Source organism: Pristis pectinata, chromosome 18, assembly GCF_009764475.1.
Source record: "Pristis pectinata isolate sPriPec2 chromosome 18, sPriPec2.1.pri, whole genome shotgun sequence".
Lineage (NCBI taxonomy): Eukaryota > Metazoa > Chordata > Chondrichthyes > Rhinopristiformes > Pristidae > Pristis > Pristis pectinata.
Window position 1 is genome coordinate 18692151 of NC_067422.1, and position 20354 is coordinate 18712504.

Genomic DNA, 20354 nt, shown 5'->3' on the forward strand with positions numbered 1-20354 from the left:
GAATCGGGGCCAAGTTGCCAAGCTTCTCGCGCAGTCTTTGTAGAACTGCTGGGGGTTGTTCCCCTTGGTCTCGAAAGGCAGGTATGAAATCCCCTGGGACAACTAGGGGCACCCCGTACACCAGCTCAGCTGATGAAGCGCGGAGGTCTTCTTTGGGGGCAGTGCGTATGCCGAGCAGGACCCAAGGCAGGTCGTCAACCCAGTTAGGATCCTTGAGGCGGGCCATCAAGGCTGATTTCAGATGGCGGTGAAAACGTTCCACCAACCCGTTTGATTGAGGATGGTAGGCCGTGGTGGTGTGCAGCTGTGTCCCTAGCAGGTTCGTTAATGCAGCCCAGAGACTGGAAGTGAATTGGGTGCCTCTGTCTGAAGTGATGTGGGCCGGAACACCAAAATGTGAGACCCAAGTTGTGAGCAGCGCCCGGGCGCAGGAATCAGTCATGATGTCAGTCAGGGGGTTGCCTCTGGCCACCTCGTGAACCGGTCCACGATGGTAAGGAGGTACCGGGCTCCTCTTGAAACCGGCAGAGGGCCCACGAGGTCGACGTGTATATGGTCGAACCTCCTACGGGTAGGCTCGAACTGCTGCGGCGGGATTTTGGTGTGTCGTTGGATTTTCGATGTCTGGCAGTGCGGACAAGTCCTGGCCCACTCACTGACTTGTTTGCGCAGGCCATGTCAGACAAACTTGCTGGCGACCAGTCGGACAGTTGATCTGATGGAAGGGTGCGCCAACCCATGTACTGACTCAAAAACGCGTCTCCGCCAGGCTGCAGGGACTATAGGGCGGGGCTGACCTGTTGCGATGTTGCAAAGTAGGGTCTGCTGACCTGGACCAACCAAGAAATCTCGGAGCTGCAGGCCCGAGACTGCGGTTCTGTAGCCGGGCAGCTCGTCGTCGGCTTGCTGTGCGTCAGCTAGGGCCGCGTAGTTGACACCCAAGGATAGGTTGTGGATGGTCGGTCTGGAAAGTGCATCAGCAACGACATTATCCTTTCCAGAGACATGTTGGATGTCTGTTGTGAATTCGGAAATGTAGGATAAATGCCTCTGCTGACGAGCTGACCAGGGATCGGAGACTTTGGAGAAGGCAAAGGACAAAGGCTTATGATCGGTGAAAGGTCTGCCTTCTAGAAAGTATCGGAAATACCGGACCGCCAGATACAGCGCTAGAAGTTCCAGATCAAAAGCGCTCTATTTCAGTTCGAGTGGTCTAAGGTGCTTGCTGAAAAATGCCAAGGGTTGCCAACGGCCTTCGATTAGCTGTTCCAGTACCCCACCCACCGCGGTGTTGGACGCGTCCACCGTGAGGGCGGTTGGGACGTCTGTCCTAGGGTGTACAAGCATCGTGGCGTCTGCCAGGGCGTCTTTGGCCCTAATGAAGGCAGCCGCAGCCTCGTCAGTCCAGGTGATGTCCTTGCCCTTACCAGCCATCAGTGAGAACAGAGGGCGCATGATACGGGCTGCCGCAGGGATGAACCGATGGTAAAAGTTGACCATCCCAAAGAATTCCTGTAGGTCTTTGACCGTGTCGGGGCTGGCAAAATGGCGGATAGCGTCTACCTTGGCGGGTAGGTGTGTTGCCCCGTCGCTGGTGATTTTGTGGCCGAGGAAATCGATAGAGTCAAGTCCGAATTGGCACTTGGACGGGTTGATCGTGAGGCCGAAATCGCGGAGACGGGAATATAGCTGGCGGAGGTGGGAAAGGTGTTCTTGGCGGTTACGGCTGGCGATCAGTATGTCATCTAAGTAAATGAACACGAAGTCCAGGTCTCGGCCTACCGCGTCCATCAGCCGCTGGAAGGTCTGCGCGGCGTTCTTAAGGCCGAACGGCATTCAAAGGAATTCAAACAGGCCGAATGGGGTGATCATCGCAGTTTTGGGGACGTCATCCGGATGGACCGGGATTTGGTGGTATCCCCAAACGAGGTCCACTTTGGAAAAGATGTGGGCCCCATGTAAGTTCGCTGCGAAGTCCTGGATGTGAGGGATGGGATAGCGGTCCGGGGTGGTGGCGTCATTCAGCCTGCGGTAGTCACCGCAGGGCCTCCACCCTCCGGTGGCTTTGGGGACCATGTGCAGGGGGGAGGCCCAGGGGCTGTCTGACCTGCGAACAATCCCCAGCTCCTCCATGCGATGGAACTCTTCCTTTGCCAGGCGGAGCTTGTCTGGAGGTAATCGTCGTGCTCGGGCATGAAGGGGTGGCCCTGTAGTAATGATGCGGTGTCGTACCCTGTGTTTAGGCCTAAAATTTGTAAACGAAGGTGCCAAAATTGATGGGAATTCGGCTAGGAGCTTGGTGAACTCGTCGCCAGAAAGGGAAATGGAGTCCAGGTGCAGGGCTGGTAGGCTGATTTCTCCCAGGGGATAGGTCTGGAAAGTGCTAGAGTGGACTAACCGCTTCCCTCACAGGTCGACTAACAGGTTGTGGGCCCGGAGGAAATCGGCTCCTAGGAGTGGTCGGGCGACGGTGGCAAGGGTAAAGGTCCAGGTAAAACGGCTGCCGCCGAATTGTAATTGAAGTGTACGGGTGCCGAAAGACCGTATCGTTGTACCGTTGGCGGCATTGAGTACCGGACCTGGTGGCCTGTTACGAGTGTCGCAGCTGGTCGGGGGCAAAATACTGACCTCCGCTCCAGTATCAACGAGGAAACGCCATCCAGATTTCTTGTCCTGAACGAATAGGAGGCTCTGTCGACGGCCAGCCGCCGTAGCCATCAGCGGCGGCTGGCCCTGGCGTTTCCCTGAAACCTGCAGGGTGGGCGGCATCGATGGGCCTCCGCACCCCACCTCTGATGGTAGAAACACAGCTGGTCACCCGTGTCGTCGTCTGTGTTCCTGGGGTGTGGCTGCTCGGTTGCTGGGACTGGGCGAGGCGGGCGTTGGGCTCGCGGCCTGGTGATTTGGCCGACGGACAAACCACTCTCGCGTTTGGCCTTCCACAGGACATCTGCCCGGGCGGCTACCTCGCGGGGGTTGCTGAAGTCGGCGTCAGCTAACAACAGGTGGATGTCATCAGGGAGCTGTTCGAGGAAGGCCTGTTCGAACATCAGGCATGGCTTGTGTCCCTCGGCCAATGCCAGCATCTCATTCATGAGGGCGGATGGAGATCTGTCCCCCAGGCCGTCCAGATGAAGCAGGCGGGCGGCGCGCTCACTACAGGAGAGGCCGAAGGTCCGAATCAAAAGGTCTTTGAAAGCCGGGTACTTATCTTCCTCCGGAGGCGACTGGATGAAGTCCCCGACCTGGGCGGCTGTCTCTTGGTCCAGAGAGCTAACCACATGGTCGTACTTCGTGGAGTCGGAGGTGATCTGCCAAAGGTGGAATTGCGCTTCAGCCTGGTCAAACCAGACGCTGGGCCGAAGTGTCCAAAAGGCGGGCAGCTTGAGGGCCACTGCGTTGGCTGCTGCGTTGTCATTCATTGCGCGGGGTCCAAAATCCATTTGGACCGTCGGGGTCACCAATGTAGCGGTTGCTACCGTGAAGTAAAACAAGACGCTTGTCGAAGGATTGTCAAACAAGAACTGGTTTATTTTCCCACCTTGCGCGGGCCTTTTAAGGGAGGCTGTTCCCGCCCAATGCAACCGGCAATGACGTAAGTACTACGTCATCAAGTCTTTCCCGCGCGCGGGTTCTCCCCGTCGCTCGGGAAAGATGAGGCCCGCCGCCATCTTGGGCCTCATCGCTCCGACGCCGCGCGACCCGACTGCCGAGCCGGTTTGCCTGACCGGACGGTGAGTCGCTACACATTGTTCATACCATGATATAATCCTTCTGTTCTCAAATACATTGTGCACCTATCTAACTTCAGCAGAAAATTGATGGAATCCCTGGTTAATGGTGTATGCAGCTGTTTTGTGGGGTTTCTGCTGATCGTCCAACAAAGTTCCAGCTTCATCATGATATATGGATAGCTTTACACCACTCTAATATCATTGTATATATTACAATGCAAAATCTTCCTTGGCAATAAATAATTAGCTTTCACCTTTTGTTATAATTATGCAGTGAGAAGGGGAATTTACATGGGAGATCTTTGAGCTTTAATTGGATTTTTATTTTTAATAGTTTATTACAGCCACACCACTCCATACTAAAGTGGAGCCTTACACTCACAACATCTTACATAACCAGATTTGATCTGTTATATTTGAAGTATCTAATATAACATTTTAGGATTTTTTTCAGTTGAGCAAATAACCCACATGGCATATAATTATTATTCATTTTTTCATTATTATTATTAGAATTCAAAATATTTGGTAAGGATTTTTAATTGTGGAATTTCAAGGGAAGATTTTCTATGTCATGAAAAATACACATATTTTTAAATATCAGCAAATTTAAGTAATTAAGTCTTCCAGTCTGTGATGTTGAAGGTGGCTATGTCAAGTGTCTCACTGACTGAGATGAAAAGAAGTGATTGAGACCGAGAAAGTTTTGGAGTTTTATTTTAACTTCTGCCTACTAAGCATAAATCTGATGCTGTACGGTCATAATGTTGAAAAACTAACCATCAGAGGGTGCTAATGAACTGCTTTGACTGTCTTTTGGAGCAGAGATTGCTTTCAACATGAGGTATCAGATAACTGCAGGATAACTAATGTCCCTATATTTAAGAGATGCAGCAGGGATAAGCTTTGCAGCTACAGACTGTTGAGCCTTACATCTGTGGTTGTAGTTATTGGAAGGGATTCTGAGGGACAGGATTTCTTTGCATTTACATGGACTTTAGCAAGACGTTTGACAAAGTCTCTAATGGTAGGCTAGCTCGGAAGGTTTCAACGCATGGAATCCAGGGTGAGCTAACCAATTGGATTCAAAAGGAGACAGAGGGTGGTGGTGGAGGGTTGTTTTTCAAATTTGGAGGTCTGTGACCGGTGGTGTGCTGTAGGGATTGGTGCTGGGTTGTTTGTTATAGATGTTAATGATTTGGACAAGTCTGTAGGTGGCATGATTAGGAAGATTGTAGATGACACCAAAATTGGTGGTATAGTGGACAGTGAAGAAGGTTGTCTAAGGTTATAACAGGATCTAGATCAGATGGAAAAGTGGGCAAGAGAATGGCAGATATAATTTAACTTGGACAAATGCGAAGTGCATATTTTTGGAAGTGAAACCAGACATACACAGTGAATGGCAGTGCTCTGGGGAGTGTGTTGAACAGAAAGACCCTGTGATACAGGTACATAGTTCCCTGAAATTGGCAGCACAGGTAGACAGGGTGGTGAGAAAGGCGTATGGCATGCTTATCTTCATCAGTTGAAGCACTGAGTATAAGAGTTAGGACATCATGCTACAGCTGTACGAAACATTCAGTAAGATCCTGGCTAATCTAATCTTTGGCCTCAACTACATTTCTTGCCCAATGTGTATTGCTGTGGCTAAAAGAAGCCTTTTTCTGGGAGAGATGAAATTTTTTTAAAAAATCAGAAAATATAGTATCTAATTTAATTTTAGTTCTGCCAATAATCAGGTAAAATATTGCTTGTCTGCCAGAAGTTACTAACACTGAATAATGATGCAACATAATTTTTAAGGAAAGATTGTGAAGCAGCAATAATATATTCAGTGGTCCATTATGAATATTTTCATATTTCATCCAGCTGTACATTGATTTGTTTTCTTAACCACATGAATGTTATTTTCTGCCTAACCATTTTTATATTTTATATCTTAGATTTTTATGTACATTCTCGTAAAATAGCTTACACACTAGGAATTACTGTATGTTCCTTTCTGTAGAGAAATGTCTGATTTTCATTTAATGCTCTGCCTTATGATTGCATACTTTGATAGTTGACTATTTGAAGAACTGTAGGCAACATTGAGGCCCTCAAGGTAATTAGCTTTCAATGAATTACCTCACAGTAAATAAAATCAAAAGTCACCTGCCCAGTTTCTTTTCCTTTATTTAAATATTTGAAAAAGGGTTGTAAACCAAAAAACGTACAGATACTGGAAATCAGAAAAAAAAACAGAAAATAGTGAAAATACTCAGATAGCATCTATGGAGAGAGATAGAGGAAAAACAACATTACTGTTTCAAGTTGATGACCTTTCATCAGAGAATTTGATTGGTTGTATTAAGATTAAAAAAAAATGAAGAAAAGCACCCCACTATTTCAATTTATCACTTATGCTTGCCTGAAAAGTAACATTCAGTAGGTATTCAGTACCTTTCCTCTTAGCATATCAGAAAGTCAACAATGAAGAAGTGAAAAAGAGAATCCAAACATAACTGTTGGAAATTTGAAATAAAAGAAGAAAATGCTGGAAATAACTCTTCAAGTCTGAGTTAACTTATTCCTTTATGCACAGATACTGCCTGACCTCTGGAGTACTTCCAGTATTTTCTGTTCTATTCCATAAAATGAAAACTTTTAGCTGGTGATTTAACATCAATGTCAATTGATATATTTACTGGATTTGGAAAATCAAATAATAAGATTTGTTTTTATTTATAATTCCATTGTCAACACATTTTGCCCAAGCATAAATGTTATTAGACTTCGCTGGAATTCAGTAGGACCTATTAACATGTATGCACGATAGTGGTCATCCAATAGTATGTTCGTGGCAGTTCAAGGTAAATCATAAATTATAAATAATTTTAAATTTTAACAGAGTTCACAGTAAAGCCTTATCTTCCCACAAAGGGAGTGAAATTGGAGCAACTATGTCACATCTGATAAATCTTGGCATATTACAAAAATTAACACCATTTCATACTTAGAACAGAGAAGGTAGATATTTTGAAAGCTGCAGAATGCACTCATTAGAGTGTTAATTGCCACGCCCAGGCTGTTTGCCTCCATTCCCATGGTGTCAGTTTACTGCTTTCAAGCCTTGCCATTTATGGAACAATATCTCACCAAATAAAAGTTACCATAGTATTCAACAGCATGTTCAAATTGCTCACTGTGGTGTAAAATCTCAATTCGCAAAGAGTGTGGATCTCAGTAATGGCTCCAAGGTATTCCGTAATTAAACCACATTGAAAGCAAAGCTTAAGGACAGTTCAAAGTTTTGGTAAGTGGAAGAAAAATCAAGCAGGTGATTGAAAATCATCCCCCTTACCCCTTTGTGTTTGCAGCAAAACGCTAAGTAGTTTGTAGAAGCCATTCTCAAATCTTTGTCATGTACAAATTTAAATGTGCTAACTGGGATTAGACAAGGGGTTATATTTATCACTAAATGCCATTCTATCTTCAATATCATTTTATTTCCCAAAGTCCTTGAATATATTGTCACCTTCTAGCGTTCTGATCAACCGTTTTACATGTCACTCTTCAATACTGTTTTCCATCCTTTGCACAATACCCAGAACAGTTCCAACCAAGTTTATGAGTGACATTCTCTGGGGCTGCTGCTTTGGTATATTCTACCTCTTCATTCTCCACTGATTATATTGAATGGTGGGAGAGGATTGAGGGGCCTGGTAACTGACTCTTGCTCGAATTTTATCTTGTGTTCTCGAGTTTTGTATATCAATTTGACTATTATCTCCAAACATGGAAAAGCAGATACCAGGTCTGAATTGCCGAATTCCTGCATGGAACTTAGGTTATTTGGACATAAGGCCTTGTGAATCATGGCAAAGTAAAGGATGCCATCAATATATAAATCTTAGTTAAAAACAATGAAGTGAAAATTTGATAAGTAGGAGGTAATAGAAAGATTATCTATGCATAAAAAAAGTAAGTCACTTGATCCAGATGGGATGCTTCCTTGGTAGCTAAGGGAAGCGAAGATGTAAATTACAAAAGGACTTGTCATAAATGTGAAATTCTCCCTGGATGGAGGACACAGAGGGTTTTCCAGTGGACTGGTGAATGGCAAATATGATTGAAGTGGGTATAAACACATCAGACTACTTAGAAATCAATTTAGCATCAATGGTGGAGAAACTTTTAGAAACAAAATAAGGGAGAAAATTAATAATATTTGGAGAAATCTCTGTTAACAAAGGAGACCTGACTCTACTGGATGTAAAATATTTAGCAATGACCTCAGGTTGTCAGTGCATAACACAAATCCATGTTCTCTTTTTATTGTTGTCATGTGTCACTTTTTGTGAGTTGTGGCTAAATTTGCTGTGAGCCAGTTTAACCACAGAAGACAGGAGTAGGATTTCATGTAAGGCCATTAAATACTGCATTAAATTTCATTCCAGAACCTTATGTACAGGTGATGCGCTGTGTTCTTTGTAGTGTTACCATGTACATATTCCAACTACCTATATTGCAAGAAAACATGCATGTGAAATAATAACTCGACAAACATGAAACATGAAAATTCATGCTGTATTTAAGAGCTTTATAACAATCTAACCATGTTAGCAAAGAGATTGAATTAAACATTAGTGCACTGACATTTAAGTTTCCTGTCAGCTTAGTCACATTTAACTTTTTTTCATATTGCAAACAAATATTTGCAACTGTTTTGTGGCACAGTGAATGTATTCATACTTTGAATGAAAATTGCCTGATTCTGTGAGGTCTAAATTACACTTCTGTATAACTAGCATTGTATTCGGTATAAATTTGCATGAATTGAGAGCTGCACTAAAAAGAAGACAAGGACATGGCAATGTTACATGGTTCTTGGTCATTTTGACCTGTATCCCACTGATATTCAGTTACAGCAACAACACGGAATATCATGTTGCTTTCACACAATTGATTGCATCTGAGACTACTTTTGAGTTGTTTGAGAAGTGAGTGGAATTAAAATACCAAGGGGATAATTGACACTTGCTACTGTAAAGTGTTTATTGTTTAACTATGGTAATTTCCTTTTCTAACAAAATCCACCTGTTGAGGCCTTTATGCCTAAATTGGGGAGGGAAACTATTTTTTTCACAGTCCTTGTACTCCTTAATCTCACAAGAAATTGGACATTATTTTAAATTAGACATAAATTTAAAACCTTTAAATGCTAAGCCAACAACAATAGAAAGTTCCTCTGCACAACCTGATGTGATGTTTATTTCCCATTTTAATACAGTTAAGTGAGAAACTGGTAGAAATAATCAATAGGGTTGAACATAAAATGACCTATCTGTTGGACAGCATTTTAAACTAGATCTTAGAGGTGCAGTATTAGTGCTCTAGTGTACTGACCAAGTGTGTTTTATTTATCACCGCCTCAATTTAAAATGCCGTATTTCAGCATTGAAGGGCTATAACTATAAAATTTTTATTTTGGAATATAACTATGATATTTTCACTTCAGTCCTGTAAGGTGACTCCAGGTTAAATGCAGAGGGTGTGTTAGTATGATTGTGAGCTATTCATTTCCATTCCCTTGGGGAAAATTTGCATGAATGTTAACCAGGAATTTGTACATGTTCAAAAATTAAACCCAACTGCTGTTGAAGTGCTTTTAAGCAGGATGGCAGTTACCTTTTGTATTAAGAAACATAAGGGGACCATTCAATAGTCTTATAACAGTGGGATAGAAGCTACTGACTCGTTGTCAAGGATTATCCATTTAAAAATTGAATGTAAATATGTGGTTTATTGATCTTTGCATAATCTGCAGAATATACTTGTCTGCAACATCTGACATTGACCATGCTGAAATTACAGAATTTGGAAACCTATCTAAAATGAAAGATGACTCCTATCATTCTCATCTGCTTGACGAGTCTGTCATATTGCTGGAGGATGACAAGTTCAGGAGGACAAAATTCCAACGGATGCTTCTATTATGGCATGAAAACTTTTTTTCAGATCTACAAGGGTTCAGCAAGACACAACCCTAGAACCAAAGCCAAGCCCCATTTTCATTGATCAGTTCCACATCAGGTTCCCCTTTAGCAAACCAACCTTTCCACCAGGTTGGAAATGTGAAATTTGCTGTAGAAAGAGAATACTATCCCATAGTCACATCTATTCTCATAGTCTTGTTTGGGGTAAGAAAAAGGTCCAATGCAAACAAAGCCCCTGGAAGTAGCCAGAGAGGACCAAGATGCACAGAATTCAGGTCTTGTTCTAATTGCAGCCAGTTGGATGGAACTTCAGTGGAATTGAGGAGAAAGGTTGCAGGCTTCTTTAAAAAGAACTGGTCAAACTTCATCCGCTATTATTTTGTTTCAGATATCATATGTCTAACCTGACAGATGGTTGTTGGAGCCCTGTAAGGCCGACTGTCTTCTTCACAAGCAAAATGGATGGTACTATTGATGCCTGGGATTTGTCATTTAAGCACAGTGAAGCAACACTCAGTGTTAAGGTACACATATTCCTCAATCTAAGGAAGGGTTGCATTCCCGGAAAATGTTTTGTTCAGCAAAAATTCATAAATTGCAACTAATGGGAAATGCCATGGAATGCAAAAATTCCAGAGCTCAAGAATTTCAGTCAAAGAAACCTAAACACACAAGTATCTGAAATAATAAAATATTTTATTCACAGTTGAGACTTAAATTAAGATGAAAAAATATACAAGGTTCAAACCAAGTGAAACATGCAAAATCCTCAGAGTTCTTTAAAGGAAGGATATGGAGAAAATATTTCCTCTTATGAAAGGATCTAGAACTAGTCACTGTTTCTGAATAGGATTTTGCCCATTTAAGACAGATGAGGCAAAAGAGTTCCTCAGTCTTTGGAGCTCTTTTCCTCAAAAGCTGCTGAAAGAAGAATTGTCTTTGGGGAAGATTTGTGATAAGTGGCGGAGTGAAAGGTTACGATAAGTAGGTGGGAATGCACAGTTGAGGTTGCATTCAGATCATCCATGATCTTATTGATCCTACTCCTAATTCAGATCTTCGTATTTAAGTAGTAGTATTGGCTCTACATATTGGTTGGGGAGGTGAGACATGCTGGTGGCGAATCTGAGCTGAATGGATTTAGTGACATTCAAGTCAAGGGTTTTTCTTGTGTTCCTGGCCAAGCAATTTGCATTGCATTCCGCCACAAGGAAACGATTCTTTTTGGTGAACACCATAATGTTAAATTTCATTTCAACTTCAGTGAACTCAAAAGGATTATTTTGTTTTGCAGTTTATACAAACAGCAACTTCAGGCCCCAAGGACATCTTTTAATGATGGATCCTCATGCAACTATGACTTCACAACTGTTTAATATCTTCTTACTTTGAAGATATTTACTTTTGCATCTGTTCACCCTGCAGTTTAACTATTTTCTGGTTCAGAAAATGAGCTGGTTAACTGTTCACCAATTCTGTCAATGCCTGTTAATGTTATACTGTTTGAGATTCAATAAAAGAGCCCCAATTTGGCTCACTGTCTTGTATTTTTCATTGTCGATAGCACTTCCCAAACTCATGACCTCTAATCACCTGGGAGAACAAAGTTGGGATAATTGGAGCTCTGTACTCCCTTCCAAATTGCACACCAAATTGACTTGAAAATACATGGCCCTAACCCTAACCCTTCATCACTGGATGAAATGTCTGGTACTCCTTACTGACAATGCTGGGGAGAACCTGAACTACAAAGACTGTACTGATTCAAGAATGCCACTCCCCAGTACTACCTGAAGAGCAAATTACATGCTGGCCTTGACAGAAAAGGCATCAGCTTGTGGGGAAAAAAGTGGTGTTTTTTTTGTTAAAGTACTGCGATGAGTAAGGTGTAAATTAAAATTTACCATCAAGGTTACAAGTTTAATTGAAATCTGTAATTTGTGAACAGAGTAATTTTTCTTCTGCACTCTTATAATACAAACCAGAATGCTTTATTCAAACTGAAATGTGTTGCTGGTTAAAAGGAACGATCTGTTTTCCCCATTATATTGTGAAGTGTTTTGTAGTCAAATTGCCAAATTTTGACATTCTTCCTACATACATTTCTTTCCCATATTTCTCTCATCCAACCCCAACCTCTCCCAACCCAATTAGGTGTGCGATGACGCTCTATACAGTTTGCGTATCCAAGACAATGGACAATTCCTTGCATGTGGTTCTCACCAGGGTGAAACAACCTTGCTCGAGTTTTCACCCAGTTTCTATGCTTACCTGAAACAGGAAAAGGCAATTGCAAATGCAGTAAGTGTTCTATTTTTGTCAGTATTACCTCTACTTCTGCAGTCAGCTTGCAATAAAAAAAATAAGTAAAACAGCCACGCAGAAGAGTATGCTTCAGATCTAAAGATAAGTGAAACTGTAGATAATTATGTCAAATCAGTACAACAAAATTTGTGGTTACTTGAAGTTTTGCTTATTGCATATGTATGAAATACCAAGTCAAAATGCCAAAATATCATACATATGAGATTCTCAGTTACCAGTTCTATTGCAACACACACAAAATGCTGGAGGAACTCAGCAGGTCAGGCAGCATCAATGGAGGGAAATGAACAATTTGGACCTTCATCAGGACTGGAAAGAAAGAGGGCAGAAGCCAGAATAAAAGGGTGGGGGAGGGGGAGGAGCATGAGTTGGCCAGTAATGGGTTAATCCTATTATTGGAGCTTTTCATTATCCATTTTGATGTCTGAATAATATTTCCAAATTAAGGTTAATTAGTTCATAATCAAATAAATTTTAGTATTGTCCAATACTGTTATGACTGAGCTGACTACAGTTAGAATGCTGTGTATAGGTTTAATCCCAATCCACTTCAAAATTTGATAATCTGGAGAATAAAAAAATCATTTATTTTTACATCCAATAGAATATTCCATCAGAGGAAAAGTGTGAAATACTGTTTCTTAATGTTCATGTGTTCCACTAAACACTTTGAATTCCATTTCTCCAGTATTTATAGATATTATATTGTTGAGAAGTATCTATTAGTTTCAAGCAATGCAAGGTATGTGGAAACTTCAACCATTCATCCACCTCTCCATCTCAGCCTTGGATCTTAACTAACACTAAATTTGTGCAGTGTTCAATGTAAGTGCTGCATGAGGATTGCCCTTTCCATGCCTAATGTTACCAAATCCTGCTAATAAGTACATTGGAATGGATTTTGTAGGAAAATAACACCAATGTCATTAGCTCTTGCCATTAAAGTGTAAAGCACATAGCAATTTTCAAAATCCAAAGTCTTTATGAATGTAATTACATCTCCTTCTGTTTTTCTGTGAAACTTCAAGTATTTCCCAACAGCTCCTCCCTAATGTTTCTATTTGCATGGTTAGCTTGCTCTCACACTGCTTTGGATTGCCTTCTCCAGAATGTCAAGAAGTAGGGACTCGACCTATCCTTCAATTCTATCAAGAAATGGCACCATAGTTCCAATCAAAGTTATTACTTATCTACCTACCTACCTATCTACCCACCCCCTGGTGGGACTTTTTGAGTCTAAGTTCTGAGCCTGCCATTTGACTTGGGGATTTTGAATGAAATTTCATTCTAACCCTGGAGTGCAAACACCTTTGAGATGTGCTCAAGTTATTTTAATATTACTGTGACAGTAATCTTAATGGGAATATCATTTCCGTTCAGGTAGTGAGTTACCAATTGACTGCAGTTTTTATGAAGTGTTACTTTATTCAATCTAATTATGATCTTGTGTTACTGCAGTTTAATATACAAATTTAAACCTTTCAATCGGAATCATCAAAATGTTACAAAAAGACTTGGATTTCCTGCAGGTTGCTTGCAAGTCCTGCAATTTACCCTAAGGCAGTACCAGCCAGAAATTTTTATACAAGTTATTCTGTTGAATTTTTAGATGTTTGAAAGGGAGACAAAACGGGAGAAGATTCTAGAAGCACGCCAACGTGAGATGCGGGCAAAAGAACGTGCTAAATCAGAGCAAGAAAAGGTGGTGGAACAGCAAGTTGAAGATGAGGAGGATACTATTGAATACAAAATTGCAAAAGCTGAGAGACTATTCTTTGAAACTATTGAACAAGAAAAAGACAGATTTGAGTTGGAAAAAATGGATGACACCAAGGTAAGATGACCTGCCCATCTCCTCTCCTCCATCCTTTATTCCATGGTCCACTGCCCTCTCCTACTGGATTCCTTATTCTTCATCCCTTTTGCCTCTTCTACCTACCACCTCTCAGCTTTTTACATCTTCTCCCCCACCCACCTACCATCCCCTTCTCACCTCCACTCGCCTATACCCTGCCTGTGTGTGCTCCTCCCCCTCCCTCCACCTTCTTATTCTGGCTTCTGCCCTCTTCCTTTCCAGTCCTGATGAAGGGTCTTGGCCCAAAACATCGACTGTTTGTTTTCCCCCATAGATGCTGCCTGACCTGCTGAGTTCCTCCAACACTTCTTGTGTATTGTAACAGATATGTTTTCACTTTTGAAAATGATAGTACTAATCTCTATAAACTTACCCATAAAAATCTTGAATGGTTCTGCTTGATGAATACTTCCACTATGATTTCATAGACATTCAAGTGCTAACCAAGCAGGATCACCCCTAAAAGTGATCCTTTTGCATCTTTTAAATGGCTGTACAGCAATTAATTGCCAGGTAATGATCAGGCTTTTAATTCTAATGTGGAAAGGCAAAGTTAAGCTAGGTGATAAGTTTATGATATCATGATTTGTTTTGACAGGTTTTGGTGCTTCAACATTTGAATATTCATTGGTTAATGGAAAAACGCAGCCAGTTCTTATCCCTTGTATTGCTGTCATCTTCACCTTAAACTCTCCATTAAAGCTAAAACCTATATGATAGTGTCCTTGTTAATAGTGAAAAATTTTAAATATATGCCCAAATATGGTTATGAATATTAACTTTCTGTAGATAGTGAAAGTGTGTAGCCATGTTTAGACCGGTATCAAACCTGAAAAGCAGACTTTTCTAATTAATTGTCACAGTTACAAGAGGTAGAACACTTTCCTACCATTTGTTCTGCTTTACTTCTGCAATTCTGTAGATAAAATATGTTGAATGTAAAACAAAACAGTTACAATTCATGGGCTTATCCCTGGCACATTGGGAGTGATGATCTGCTAAGTCAATCACAAATTTCAAATTTCAGTCAAACCTCCTACCTCGTTGGCAAATTTTAAATTCTGTTTGTACCAGTGTATCTTAAACCAACCTCCTATTAAGTTTGAATGTTGCCGAATTTTAAGGGTTCAAACTGTATAAAAGACATATTTGCAGCAATATTTTTACTGTGGAACAAGAAAGCACACAGATAACGTAGCTTGAGGCTGTGCCTCATTTTTATTGCTCTCCGAACTAGCAGATGGGTGGCAAAGTGGCACTGCTAGAGAAGCAGCTGCATCAAAACTCCGGTAACCTGTGTTAAGTTCTGTCTTCCAGTGTTGTCTGTGTGGAGTTTGCATGCTTCACTGTGACTGTGCAGGCTTCCCTCGCATGCTCTGGTTTCCTCCCACACCCCAAAGACATGCAGATTGGTAAATGAATTGGCCATTGTAAATGGGTGCTCAGTGGTCGACATGGACTTAGTGGTCCAAAGGGCCATTTCCATGCTCTATAGCATATATCATGGCCAAACCCAGCTTCTGGAGATGGGCATCATGGATCAATATTTCTGGTAGCCTGAACGGAACGGAACTGAACTGACAGTGTTGAAAAAGGATCCAGCAGCAGGTGACATAAGAGGTAGAGATTGTTAAATTTTGTAACTTGGCCATAATAATTTGTATGATGACATGATACAATTGCAAATAGAATTCAATTCATACCAGTGTGGGGTCATTCATTTGTTGAGAGCAAAGAATGTAAGGTAATTTTCTAAGAATGGTACGATATGGAAAATTGCAGAAGAATGGAGGGAGTGCAGGACCACACATCCCTGACAGTAACAGGACAGGTAGGTAAGGTAGTTAAGAAATCAAACAAGATATTTTTCTTTATTGGCATAAGGCATTGAATATAAAAGTGGAAAATGATGCTGGAAGTACATAAAGTGCTTAGGAAAAGCTGCTTGCTATTCTTATTTCAAAACTAAATTTTGTTTTATCTGCTAGGAATCGATGTCAGAGGATGAGGATGAAGACGAGGTGAGAACGGTCTCCTATACTTTTGATAGAATCTTTAAAAAAAATCAGATAATGAAAAATATCAAGTTTTGTGGGTTAATTAAATCCTTCTGGCAGGGTTTAGAATCTCATTATGAAGCACAATGTTTACTTATTTGCAGAACACTTATGAGGCCAAAGCGAAATTTTGAAATCCTCCTCCTTCTGGCTATATTTCCAATTGTCATTTTTTTCTGAGTCTGTTAAAAGAAAAAGTGATTAATGTATAGTATTAAAAAATGAATTTCAAATAGGGGAGAGTTTATAAATTGCTTGTTTCATCTGTGTTCCAAAACTTTATTTCAGAGATGCCACTATTGATTTTGTTTTCTTGTTACTGCACATTTTTAATAAGTTCTAAAAGCCATTATCTTTTTTTTTAGACGGATGACTTTTGATCTGAAAGTGCAACCAGCCTGCAGTACTAGCTGAGTAATCTAGATCTTTTTCATTATTAACAGAACAACCAATATCCAGAATCTCACTATCTTGAAAATGAATTTTGCCACCTGGGCATTAAATATACCTATTTTCATATTACATTTGAATGTGTTCAAAATATTGTTTCTGCAGTTATTTTTAAAATAAAAGATCTCATCAGTATTTAACTCCCTCTGTTTCTCAATATTATTGTAAAACATTTGTAGAAAAGCAGCGATGTCATCTTTGTGTCAAGTAAGTTTCCTAATGTTCTTGATTAAAAGCTGTAGATTCTGTTGTCTGAGCTCCTGTCTAAGATAGGAGAATCTACTATTTATATTCTTTTCCTTTAAATTTTCATTGTCATGAAGAAACATCATCTGGGAGAACTGTACTTTAAGACTACATTTAAACAAGGCTGGTAACTGAAGAAGCCACAAAGGCATTGTATTTCCTTGAGGTTTTTAACTTCACTTTACAACCCAGGTTAACAGCAGTGTTGGAGTAACTGTGCAGCTCAATGAAGAAAATGGTTAGAATTCAGGTACTAGTCTACGGAGCAAATGGACACCATTTTGAGTCTCAGAACAGCTTATCATAAACAACCTTCTCTGAGCTGGTTCCAATGCATTAACATCCTTACTTAAATAAGGAGACAAGTTTTGTGTACAATAGTCCAATTGAGGTCACATCAATGCCCTATATACTGAAGGATAACCTCCCTCCTTTGTATTGAATTTGATTATCTTTCCTAGTTACTTGCTGTATTTGCTCACTAGCCTTTCACAAATCATGCAGCAGGACACGCAGATCTCTCTGCATCTTGGAACTTTGCAGTCGCTCATCATTTACACCATATGCTTTTTTAATTTTCCTGCTAAAATGGGCAATATTGGAATTTCTCACATTATACACAATTTGCCAGATCTTCACCCATTCACTTAACCTCTCTTAATCCCTTGATAGCCTCCTTGTGTCCTATTGACAACATGCTTTCTGACCTATCTTTGTCATCAATCATATCTTCCTCCAAGTTATTTATACAAATTGTAAAACGTTGAGGCCCCAGCACAGGTCACTGTGACAAGTCATTTGTTACATCTTGCCAACCAGAAAAAGACCCATTTTATGACTGTTTGCTGTTGGACTCCCAATCATCTAATCCACACCAATCTGTTGCCTCCTTGACCATGACATTTATTTCCCACAATAACCTTTGATGTGACACCTTATTGATTGCCCTCTGGAAATCTTAGTGCACCTATTGGTTACCCTTTATTCACAGCATATGTTGCTTCTAAAAAAAAATCTTAACTTCTGATTCAGATGTCTGTTGCAACACTTTGATGCCTGTCCCCATCCCTGCTCAGCTCACCTGCTATTGAAAGTCTTTTGGGGGTAACAAATTATTCCAGTTCCTGGGCAGCCTTCCATTTCCACCCCCACATGTACTTGTGTTCACTTGAAACTTTGATGCCCTATTTAACTCACCAAGTCTTGTTCATCCATTATGTTTGTACTTTGATGACCTATAGTTGTTCCCACTCTGGCAATAGCTTTAAAATCCTCTGTGACTTCATCTGTGTGGCATCCAGATTAGAATCACCTGTAACCATTGTAAATCAAATGGGTTGAATGCAAATTGATTCAGAGTTCTAAATAGCAGAGTTCCAAGTAGCTTTTCATCTTTGAACAAATGTGCATATCTTTCTGACCCACAGCATCACTGAAAATCAAACAGAATCATAGAGATTCAAGTAACAATAGTTTTATTTTAGTTGGAAGACTTGTCTAGAATCCTGCTGTAGTAATCAGAGACTAAACTGCATTATTCCAATATATTATAGAAAGTGATGTGAAAGAGAAAAGCCAGAAATGTAATAAAAGAATGGAATTACTGGTAATTTTAATGTTAAAAATGATCACACTTGAGCTGTTTTTGCACAGAACTGCTTGTATGTATGTTCTCTGACCATCCTTCTGATGAATGAACACTTTGCCAATGTATAAATACAATGTATTTATACAGGTAAGTTATGGAGGCTACATCTGTGAACTAAAAATATCAAACGATTTATGCAGATACAGGGTATATATTATGCACCTCTAATTGGCAACTAACCCTATTGAACAATATTCTTGTCAGCAAGCTACCCATTAAAAGAGGCCGTGTACATTGAGACTTGTTATTACCAGAATCTGTCCTTGCATTTGCAGATGGATACGTGAACTGATTTCCAGATCCCTTCAAAACTGCCACTTGTTAATTCTGAGGACTCTGAAGGGTGTTATTCAAACCTTTAATTAAAACAATGAATATGGTTTGCATAATGAACGGAATTATTTTTCCATAAAGATTTCCTTTGAATATTGGATGATATCCCTGGTACAGTAGAGCAGCACTGTTAGTTCTTTGGTGTCTCAATACAGCATGTATTTCCTGGGGAATGGAGACACATAGACATAATAGACATAATCACTGAAGTGAAAAATGGCAACCTTGTTTTACTGCAAATTATTTTACTTATTACAATGTATGCATTTTATTTTTCTGTTGATAATCTCAGCATTTGTAATTTGATCACCAGCAATTATTTAATATTTTCAAGGGAATGACAAACAAAAGCAATGCTTTATAACAATATACAATGCCACAATAAACTTACTTATAACAATATACAGTAACACAAGTAAATTGCCTATTCCAAATATTGTCCTGTGATGTCACAGATTTATCAGAGGAGTGTGTAATGCTTTCAGACAGGATGTTGCCTGTAACTTCAGACTTCCATTAACAGGTCAATTGACACTTTACAACCATAACTTGCATTTAAATTGCAGCTCTAACATAGTGAAGTGACCTAAGGTGCTTCATAGTAGTGTTTACTGAACAAAATTTGAAACCAGACCACATTGGGAATCATTTGGACATATATTGGGGTGAATCAATGTTCTGTTTAGTTTAATTTTAATAAGTCCTGCTCTCACTTTAAATACTATCCAATTTCAAAATAGATAATAAGCCACTTGAACCATCTGAACCCAGCACAATCATGACATGTTATTAGAATTTTTTTTAATATTCTGCAGATCATTTGTGGGTGTTCAAGCTCTGTCATGACTTAGTCCCCAAATTTCCTAAAATATAACTTTTTTTTAAAAAATAACTTATCTCCTACTCAGTTTTCTCTCCTATACATAGAAACATAGAAAACCTACAGCACAATTCAGGCCCTTCAGCCCAGAAAGCTGTGCCGAACATGTCCCTACCCTAGAAATTACTAGGCTTACCCATAGCCCTCAGCTCCATGTACCTATCCAAAAGTCTCTTAAAAGACCTTATTGTATCCGCCTCCACCACCGTTGCCAGCAGCCCATTCCACGCACTCACCACTCTGAGTAAAAAAAACTTACCCCTGACATCTCCTCTCTATCTACTCCCCAGCACATTAAACCTGTGTCCTCTTGTGGCAACCATTTCAGCCCTGGGGAAAAGCCTCTGACTATCTACATGATCAATGCCTCTCATCATCTTATAAACCTCTGTCAGGTCCCCCCTCATCCTCTGTCGCTCCAAAGAGAAAAGGCTGAATTCCCTCAACCTGTTTTCATAAGGCATGCTCCCCAATCCAGGCAGCATCCTTGTAAATCTCCTCTGCACCCCTTCTATGGCTTCCACATCCTTCCTGTAGTGAGGCGACCAGAACTGAGCACAGTACTCCAAGTGGGGTCTGACCAGGGTCCTATATAGATGCAACATTACCTCTCGGCTCCTAAATTCAATTCCACGATTGATGAAGGACAATACACCATATGCCTTCTTAACTACAGAGTCAACCTGTGCAGCTGCTTTGACCGTCCTATGGACTCGGACCCCAAGATCCCTCTGATCCTCCACACTGCCAAGAGTCCTACCATTAATACTATACTCTGCCATCATATTTGACCTACCAAAATGAACCACTTCACACTTATCTGGGTTGAACTCCATCTGCCACTT

The 20354-nt window shown here is 40.7% G+C and overlaps 1 protein-coding gene across 1 annotated transcript in view; it reads left to right on the forward strand.

Annotated features, from left to right (window-relative positions):
- Nucleotides 1-16440, forward strand: part of dnai2b (dynein, axonemal, intermediate chain 2b) — a 35473-nt gene extending 19033 nt beyond the window's left edge. The window contains 5 exon segments of the mRNA XM_052033012.1: nt 10104-10239; nt 11870-12016; nt 13650-13874; nt 15884-15916; nt 16318-16440. Coding sequence (XP_051888972.1) covers nt 10104-10239; nt 11870-12016; nt 13650-13874; nt 15884-15916; nt 16318-16332 — 556 coding nt within the window. The 3' untranslated portion in view covers nt 16333-16440.
- Nucleotides 16441-20354: the final 3914 nt, after the last annotated feature.